We start from the raw sequence: 9,587 nt of genomic DNA, 5'->3' as shown, positions 1-9,587 counted from the left end.
GTCCTTCGCATTTCTGCACACAACTCATGCACACGTGGTTGCGCTTCCCATCGCGTTGTCCTATCATCGGTACCAGTACCAGGTCGTCGTGACCTGTTTATGCCCCGCGTGACGGATGAAGGAACGTCGCAGCACGTTTGTCGGATTCCTCGCAAGTCTCTCCCAAGCAAGCAGGACTGCCTCAATGATAGGGGAAATTGATTAGCCAAGCGTTCCAAGACAAACATGGCGTCATGTTGGGTCCCCCTGCCCCTGGGATATAGGTATATCCCCCCCCCCCTGGATTGGTTTAAAGAGGGTGTGAATTTGTTCGGAAATGCGTGTAAAAACAAGTAACACCGTTTTTGGGAGCGTAAGCCACCGTATTATCCTGGTTTGGCTACACGCGTAACTCGTCGTCCTTCGTCGTCCGTTACCAGGTGGGACAAGGATTTGGAAATGTTTGTACCGTTCCCCCAGCTGTGTGGCCTTTCAGCCAACTCTTTCCTACCGTTACATGAACGGTGCTTAAGGATATTTTTCCCCCAGTTGTTTTTTTTTTTGCTTACTCTCACTCTCTAATTCTCTTTCTCGACGTTACACCCCCACCAGCAGTGTGTGGCTGTGCGTCCTTTCGACCGTGAAGCTTCCACAAGGGTGGGACGGGGAGTTCAACTAAGGCGCCGCCGGTATGTTTGCTCGGCAGCTTGTGTGTTGGTGTTAACCGTGCGCGCTCACTCACAACACAGGACGATGAGGCTTTTTTTCTCATTTTCTCGAATGTGATCCCTCTGCTGTGAGCTCCCACTTCTGCCACCACCAAAACCCTGCTGACCTGCATTTGAATGAAGTTCTCTCTCTCGCCCCTCGCAGTTCTCCCCCAACCAACGCTGGTCGATTTTGAGTCGAACCGCCGCCGCCGGTTTTGGAGAGTCCATTCGCGGGACGGTTTTATTTCGGCATTCAGTTTCGCGGCCTGGTTCGGTTCGGTTCGGTTCTCGTGCTCCTTGCTGTTGGCGGTGTTGTGGCGTGCCCCTGTGGGCTCTTCGATTTTAGGATCGCTCGCGTTTTACAAAGTAAGCTCTGAGCTTTTCTCATTTCCTACCGTCAATATCATCCCCCTTCTCCTTTGCCTCCTCGTGTCTGTCTAGTGGCTGAAGCGTGAACGAAGCGTGACACGTGCCTAAGTGGTTCAGACATCCCATAAGACACAGCCAACGGTGATTAGCTTTGCACGCACAGATTGGTGCTTCACAGTGCGAATTGAGGGACAGTCGACAATACGATTCGATTCAGAATGGGTAGATGGGCAAGGGCAAGTTTATTTCGAAACTAAAATTGTGTGTTATAAAAATGTGAAACATTCGCGATCAGCCGACACGATAAGGATGGAATTCGCACCACTTCCGCTTCAATGAGTGTGCTTTCCCAAAACAAAAATCCGCACTAATGGACACTCTAGCAAAACCTGAGTGGTCTGTAGGTTTTACGCATGATTTACTCTTCTTCCGCTAAATGTACACCCCTTTACACTCTTTAACTTGAGAGCAAATGTTCCCAAAAGTGTCGTTAAAGCCTGATTCGCTTCATTTGTAAGGTGTGGAATTAATGTTTGTTGTGCAACAGAAGGCTCGCAGTGGTGTGGTGTCTTGTGCTGTTAACCTTTTGTGGGGGCATTATTTAATCATGGACGCTGGGCTTCGATGTCCAAGGCCAAAAGCGGTGGGGAGGAGGGAGGAGTAAAACTAAAATAGAAACACGCTTCCTGCTTGTCCCTAACGTTGTTCCTGTTCGCGCGGCTGTCGTCGGCCTTCGGTAGTCGCCCATTATTGGTAAAAAAGCTGCATTTCCCTTTTGCAGAATAAGAAAAAAACGAATCAATTCACAGCGAACGGTAAGCGAGCCAGTTTCCAGGATCATTAAGTACGCCCAGTGGACAATCGCAAGTGGGGCATGCATAATTAGGATGATACCAAATTTCATGCTCGCAAACAGACAGGCAACGATGTAAGAAAAGGAACCAAAAATAAATAGAAGAACATTACACGCAAAAAGAAACTCAATTTAAACGAGAACAACACACACACCAATGGCAGTTCAGTAGAGTGTTCTGCCAGTCGGTTGTTTCTGTCGTCCCACGTGCACCGCCGTTCGTTACTGTTTGACCTGGAAATGAACACTCATCCACCCACCTCCCCCCCAGCGAGCAGAAAGCGGGTCATGTGCCAGTGGAAAGCAACATTCTGGCTATCCAAAAAACCAAAACCAACTACCAGTAGGCCATACCCAGTCCCTTTTCTTTGCGCCCGCCCACCGTGCCACGGGGGGTCGCGATGGAAATGCAGCGCGCGTAAAAGCAATAAAAAAATCCTAGCAGGCTGCGACGCTTCTGCTTGCACAGCAAAGTGGGCTCATTTTTTGCAACCATCCCATCCCGAACGGATCGTGCCCCCTCGCGTGTCCGTCCGAACGCCTGAAGCTGCCCAAATTTAGGTTCGAAATTTTCAAGCCATTCAAAACCGGAAGTTCAAGTCCCGATGGCCGAAACGGAAGGGTGAGTTGGTAGCGGAGGCGGGACGGGTCGTGGGGTTGCTTGTTCCGAAGTGTGGGCCGCTCCTTTCGAAGGCCACGGATGCTCTTGGCCTCGTTATGAGGACACAAGTGGGAAGGTGTGTGGGAGAGGATGTAGGGTGTGGTGATGGGGAACTGTTTAAATAGCGTAAATATAGGTATTATTGATTTAATAATCCTCGCAACAATCGGGCGATACTGTGCAGGTTTTGGGAAGTTGGAGTGAAGGGTAGGTGGGTTTGCAGGACCCAATTCACCCTGCCAATTCCTGGCGGTAATGTGAAGCCGCGTGTTTTAATCCGCTGCTTGTGTGCCTCTGTGTGAGTGTGTGCTATCCATGACCTTTGAATGCTTCTTCTTCCCTGTCCGATCCCGACAGAGTGTGCTTAGTCGCGGAGCAGGATCCATGTGCAGCGGGTTGCACTGTCTACTGCGATGAGGCTGCCGTACCATTAGCAGCGCCCCAAATTCCCTGCTGCGCCCCAACCGGTGGAGAAATTCTCGACACAGCGTGCCTCGATCCGTCCTACCCGTGTTGTGTCGAGCCCTGTGCGCAGTCCGCCATCGTCGTCGACGATTGTTCCGTTCCCGCGGCTGACTGCTGCCCGGCCGAGATGCCACAGTGCTGCAACTGTGCCTGCGGTAGGCCGGGATGTGTGCCCATGAAGCGTGTGGTAAGCCGGGGAGGGAGCAGATGTATGTAAAATAGCTTGCTGCTTAGTGAAAATCGCCTTTTCCGATTCGATTCGCCCGCACACAGCGCTACGTCCAGCCGCCGAAACGGGAGTCCTGCAAGCCGATCGTAACGTACAAAGCGCCCGAGGTGGAGTTCGGTGGCGATTCGACCTACAAAACGTCCTTCAGTGCCGATCCCCAGCTGGTCGTCAATGCTCGCCCGCTACCGATCAAGCCCCAGGGCCATCTGGTGCCACATTCGGGCAGTTTGGAGAAAACCACCGTCACAGCGGTAAGTGTGAAGCATTAAAAAAAGTTAGCTCTTAGTGATGTCGCTAGTGTTGATGATTGAATGAATTTCCCGTAACAACCCTCGATTTTTCCCCTGCAGCTCTCCTACCCTGGTTACAACAATGTAGATCGAGCGCAACCAATAGTTCCTACCGGCAATCAGCTGATACAGCCGGGACCGCTGCAGGAGGTGACGACCAGCCGGCATGATTACGTGGCCAAAACGACACCAAAGCGGTACAAAATCGTCCCGCCGGGGCACATGCACGTGCACAGCGCACCGTTCGAAAAGCAGACGATGAACAAGCTGTCCTACAGCTGCCCGAACATGGCCAGCTTCGAGCCGGCCCGCTCCTGCAAACCGTTGCGCGAGTACGAGCGTCCCGAGAGTGAGTGCGGGGGCGGGGGCCCTGGTTTTAACCTTCACTGGTCATTGTTGCACCTACTCTACTACCTTTCTTATCTTCCTCGCTTCCAGTCCCAATGCAGTCCGAAACGACCACAAAGCTCAGCTACGGTCCGATCTGCCCACCGCCCAAAGAGGACGTGCCGTGGGCGCGGCGCGCCTGCTACCAGCCGCCCGACGTGCCGATGGACAACGAGACGACGTACAAGAAGAGCTTCATGCCGGGCTGCGCGAACGAGCGGGCCAAGATGGTGCTGCCGTACAACAACCTTTCCGTACCTGCCGGTTCGGGTTTCGAATCGAAGACAGTCTACAAGGAGAGCTACCACAGTGCCACGTGCGGCGAGCGGCCGCCCGCGATACGCCCCGTCGCCAATCTGCGCGTGGCCGAGCAGCGGCTGGACGACGACACCGTGTACAAGGTATATCCTAGCTATGTCGTGGATCATTCCAACTTTTTCTGACCCGAGCCGGACTCGGCCGCTCGGGACGGGTTGATGTGTGGACACTGAGCCGCTGAGCCACTTTCCTCCCTCTATCTCTCTCTCGGTACTAGTTAGAGCGTTGTGTTGCATTTGGTGTAGTGTTGGTATAATGTGTGTGAGGGAGGGAGGGGACGTATGCATCATCATCAAACGTATGTTAGACGTTTGCGTAATTTGCGCGTAGATTGAGTTTAAAGTTCTGCCGTGCACACTGCCATTTTAAGTTTCACGTAACGAACGCGTGTGACGCTTCAGCAATCGATTCAAGGTAATTGCAGGAAAGTACATCCTTACTACTAACACTACTACTACTATTAGCTCTAGCCTATAGCTGAATGATGTAATTGCTCACGGTGCACACATTTTGTCCTTGAATCAGAACCGTCACATTTTACACAAAATAAGCATTTTACAATGATTTTGTTTTTTACATTTGCTTCTAAAACCGATATGATGTACATACAGCACTCCCCCAAAGGCTCATTCGGACTCGAACGAAGCTCTAATTGCCTTCCAACATCCTAAAACGCGAGTGCATGCCACGATTCTGTCGTTTTCCGTTATATTTTAAATTACACAAATTTGTCAATTCTTCCTTTGTCTTTTTTTGCCACCTCCTTTTTGCAGACATCCTTTGCCACCCACTGCCATGCGGAACGGCCGGCAGCGATCCGTCCCCGTCCCGCACCGCTGATCGGCGACGGGCCCATGCAGGAGGTGACCACGCAGCGGCACGACTTTGTCTGCAAGGGGCAAGCGAAGCGGGACCCGATCGTGCCGCAAGGATCGCTCAAGATGCCAACGGGACGGGTGGAGAGTGCCACCGTCAACCGATTATCCTACCCGGCCAACAAGGAAAACATTGTGCCGACGAAATCGTGCAAACCCATCCTGGTCTACAAGCGTCCGGAGGGTAAGTAGCCGTGTACTTGCATTTGTGCGCGCTCCCTGTACTATCCCCGTTTTGTTCCCCCTGTTCCCCGCAGAACCGATGGAGAGTGATACGACACAGAAGCTAAGCTACATGCCCGTGTGTCTGCCGCAGAAAGAGCACTACCCGTGGGCGCAGCGAGCCCGCTACCAGCCACCGAACCTGCCGATGGACTCGGACACGGTGCAGAAGCTGAGCTACGCACCACCCGGGCAGTACATCGAGGAGCCGTGCGCTAGTGGGGCGGTCTGCTGCCAATCGTGCAGTCCGGCCGCGGTCAACTGCTGCGCAAACGTGGACACGGCGTGCAGCGGTGTCAGTTACCCGCGCGCAGCTATTGTGAAGTAGCTTCAGCTGCACACGGTGTGATCGAATCGGATCGGTGCCTTGCGTCGTGCTTTGCGTCGGAGAGCTTGCAAGTCAAATCCTAACGGTTTTATATTTGTGTTTACCTTCGTGCTGATAAGTTGAAAAAAGAAAATCCTGTAGAGTATTGCCCCATTTACTCCCTTTCCTTTTTATGGCTGACGAAACATAAAAAATATATATCATATATCTCTGTTGGTATGTGGATAGTAAGAGCAACAAAGAAACAGATTACAAAACTACTATCTAAAATCTCAAGGGAAGGTGGGGAGTGAATTGTTATATCAAGAACTTCTCCAGTTTGCCATTCAGTAATCTTGTGTCTTTTGTGACGCGCAGTATCTTGCCATTTCTGCTTGAGAATGAACTAAAAGTACTATGCGTGGTAGGGTAGTTCGGTATCATACGAATCACATGGCCATTTCCACCAGATTCTCGAATGCCTGATTTGCTGCACTAAAGTGAGATCATCCTGCAGCACCTAATTGTAACGACTTTAATTCAAACATCTTTCCAAGCATCGCTTTCGAACGCGTAAAAAATATCTCGCAGTGCCTATCATTTGACTCGACATAGGTCAAGATTTGGGCGAACTCTAAAGGATGTTCCGTACATCAGCTTTACGCGGGAATTTACTGGTAAGGCCGCTGGCGGTGTCGCCATCACTTAGTTCTTTGTCTCGTTAATCCCTGGTTAAAGCTGTAACTCCACTGGTTTGATTATTGGTGAAGGAACACCAGATGAAGACCAGTTATTATGTTAGCACGATTTGTTGTGCATTTCATAGCCACTGTCAATTTGTATGCTTTTCGGAAACTAAACGCTACGAATGTTTGGTAAACAATGCTGCACATCATTTGCGATAAGCCTATTGCACAGCATGACCATTCTGTTTTGACTTATTACTACCAGACAGACGCCACTTTTGCTACACACATCGATGCTTCCAAGTTTCCTTCGAGGTTTCAAGGCGGACGACCACACTAGGACGACTTTCTTTGCGTAATTAACGACACAGAACACAAATCCGGTTGTTGTGTGTTTATGTAGGTGTATCTGTGCTATATAAACGGTTTTCTTCTCGGCTGGAAATTTGGAACTTCTTATACAACACGAATAGTTCACTTGTCGGCTGCCTCACCGCGTGCCATATCCTTCCTTCCAGTACACAATTCACTTCATCCACGGCTTCGATTCACAAAACAATATTTTACTGCAACTCACAGAACTACACACAAGCACCTTTCGCATCATTCGTTACATTACATTATACTGCAGTGTTGTATGGATTTGCTGTTAATTATTGGTGGCTGTGGTTCCGTTTCTGTTGTTAAACAGTACTGTAACTCTAGCTGCTGCTGCTGTTGCTGTTTCCTCTCTTGTCTCTCGTACACCGCCACACGGTGGAGAACGGATGTTAGAACTGTTGTTGGCCATGCGGCAGGATTAGATGGCGTCGATTGCGTCGCCCTCCTCCGACGAGCTGTAGTCGTCGCCGAACTCGATATCGTCGTCCATGTCGTTCTCGACGAACGTCACCGTTTCGTTGATGCGCACCGACTCCGGGAACTCGCCGTACGTCTTCAGATTTCGGGCCTCGTCCGGCGTGTACTTAAGGATAACGTCCGCCTTCGAGTCCTGGTAGTCTCGCAGACCGATCAAGATGATGTCACCCTGGTTGATCCAGACCTGTTTGTTAAATGTAAACACAGCAAAAGAAGACCGACACATACACCAAGGCATGCAGGCAGCGTGGGATATTAGTGTTATTAGTTAATTGCGCGTTCACCTCGTCACACACGTATGCAAGCGAGTTGGGTGGTGTGCATGGCTTGGTTGACCTGCATTTCACTACTCGCTTGTGTCATTGACGATGCGCAAAAATTGCTTTCCTCTACTACCCCCCACAATCCCACCCCAAGCTACTACCTACAACTGGCAAAATTATGCTGACGGGTCGGGAATGTTCCCACAGTCGGGTATTACTCATCCCTTAAATAAAGGTCCAGTAGCAAGGCGACGATGCTTTCCACGCACTCTCGCACGATGCTCTTTGTCCCGTGAAGGCAGTGTAAGAGTGGGGGGAAAGAACGTACACACCACCAACCAATGCACCTTGCAAGGGGCAGCAGCCCCTACCCCAAGCACTGCTGCTTACCTTTTTCCGCAGCTTGCCACGGATGTGACAGAGCCGCTTCACGCCGTCGAAGCACATCGCCTCCAGTCGGCCGTTGCCCAACATTTTCGTGACCTGTGCGTACTCCTGCTCATCCTCCTTGAAGATCAGTTCGCGCTTCTCCGACTCGTTCTCGTTCTTACCGCGACGACGGTTTTTACCTCCCTTTCCCTTGTTCTTCGGCATGGCTACCGAGCAATGTGGCTGGTGATTGCTTCACGCAAACGTACTGCTGAAACGAAATCGAGCACGGAAGGCGGGGATTTTCACACTGCTTTGCTACTGCGTGCGGGGCCGTGGAAAGTGCGGAAATATTGGCTTTCCACGGAAAAAGGGCGAAGAAACTAGTTACCAGAGTGCTGCCGTCACAGCGTGGATGACCGAAAAGAAACCTCGCTGATTCTTCTTCTTGTTTTGCAACTGTGCACACGGTCGGGTTGGTACGCGACCGAGCTCGTCGTGACATTCCACCATATTGAATGTGCGTTTGACGGTCCGTGTGACGGGTGTTTAGGAAATGGATAGGCAAGCAGTTTAGCAAGCAGAACGCGTTAGCTACTTCATTATCGCTTTTTAAATATTTTTAAAAAATATTTTGAATGTTGTTTTTAGTATTTAGCAGTTATTTCTAGCATTAAAAATTATCAGTTGTTGTTTATTGTCCAACCTGGTGGATACATTCATTTCCTTCGTCTGTCATCCTGTCAAATTTCGTGCAAGATTCATAGAAACACGATGTACACACCAAAACAGTTGCACAATTTTTATGATTTTGCTCATGATAAAGAAAATTGTTAGCTTTTCATCGTGTAAATATTTTTTCAACAGTATTTGTAAGCTGAAAATCACAATTCATCTGACAAATTGCCTTGTTTGTACATTCAGCGCTATTCGAAACATACCCGTCCCTGCAAGCACCTTTGCACAGATGGTAGGCACACCACTACCATCTCACCTGCCATGATCGTCAACAAAGCGAGCTCGGAACAGATGTGCGATGGACGTGCGCGGCTGAAGTGTGGTGGTGTTTCGGTTTTCCAGCGAAACCCATTTCTGGTTGCTGCGTTCCGCACCGTAGCGGATTGATTTTCCGACCCGCACTGCTGCCTCGCCGCTGCATCGTTGCGGGAAAAAGGGCCAAAATTCCAAAGACAGAACGACGGACTTTGAGAACAACGGCAGAACGCAGAAACTGCAGTGTATGCGAGTGTGTGTGTGTGTGTGTGTGTGTGTGTGTGTGTACTGTGATGTCGAGCTAGACGGGGTCCCCCTATCGGTGGTGGATCCTGTGTGTTTGTGTTCCGTATATGTGCGATTTGCATTTGCGTCGTAAAAGATATGAACCGAATGACTTCACCGCACCATTACTGCTTTGCCCGTCGATTGCAGCCGTGTCAACCAAGTGCTTCGAGAGCTGCTTAGACCCCCGCCCATTGCTGGTTGGTTGTGGTCATAGAAGGGGGGCTTTCCTCTAAACGAATCCTCCCCTGCAGCTGACGTTCCAATAATCGCATACGCTGCAGCGAGAAGACACCCGACTTCCGTGCTCGTATGCCTTTTCCACAGTGGTGGTGTAATAGTGTGTGTGTGTGTGTGTATGTGTATGACTGCGTTGGGGGAGCTAGGTCCGATATTCTGTGAAAACCTGTGTCCGAATCTTTTTTTTACGACCTACCCCCTAACGCCCAAGTTCCGAGAATACGTGAA

General features: G+C 50.4%; 2 protein-coding genes across 4 annotated transcripts; one reads left to right on the top strand and one right to left on the bottom strand.

The window, feature by feature from the left end:
- Positions 1–946: 946 nt before the first annotated feature.
- On the top strand, positions 947–5,891 carry LOC1268789 (stabilizer of axonemal microtubules 1). Of its 2 annotated transcripts, none has more exons than XM_061642469.1 (7): positions 947–1,055; positions 2,930–3,224; positions 3,311–3,517; positions 3,617–3,905; positions 3,995–4,344; positions 5,035–5,320; positions 5,394–5,891. In XM_061642469.1, exons 2-7 carry the CDS (start codon positions 3,165–3,167, stop codon positions 5,684–5,686), a joined length of 1,485 nt encoding a protein of 494 aa, XP_061498453.1. In that variant the 5' UTR covers positions 947–1,055; positions 2,930–3,164; the 3' UTR covers positions 5,687–5,891. The 2 variants fall into 2 exon arrangements, with proteins under 2 accessions (XP_061498453.1, XP_061498451.1); XM_061642467.1 differs by lacking the exon at positions 947–1,055 and adding an exon at positions 1,131–2,533.
- Positions 5,892–6,730: 839 nt separating this feature from the next.
- On the bottom strand, positions 6,731–8,703 carry LOC1273792 (eukaryotic translation initiation factor 1A, X-chromosomal). 2 transcript variants are annotated; one of them, XM_061642471.1, is made up of 3 exons: positions 8,233–8,703; positions 7,863–8,109; positions 6,731–7,393 (listed from the first exon to the last, which is right to left on the bottom strand). In XM_061642471.1, exons 2-3 carry the CDS (start codon positions 8,064–8,066, stop codon positions 7,151–7,153), a joined length of 447 nt encoding a protein of 148 aa, XP_061498455.1. In that variant the 5' UTR covers positions 8,067–8,109; positions 8,233–8,703; the 3' UTR covers positions 6,731–7,150. The 2 variants fall into 2 exon arrangements, with proteins under 2 accessions (XP_061498455.1, XP_312806.2); XM_312806.5 differs by having other exon boundaries at positions 7,863–8,112; positions 8,233–8,366.
- Between the last annotated feature and the right edge of the window lie 884 nt (positions 8,704–9,587).

The sequence above is a fragment of the Anopheles gambiae genome, chromosome 2 (genome assembly GCF_943734735.2).
Source record: "Anopheles gambiae chromosome 2, idAnoGambNW_F1_1, whole genome shotgun sequence".
Classification (NCBI taxonomy): domain Eukaryota; kingdom Metazoa; phylum Arthropoda; class Insecta; order Diptera; family Culicidae; genus Anopheles; species Anopheles gambiae.
This window is presented reverse-complemented; position numbering and strand designations above follow the sequence as displayed.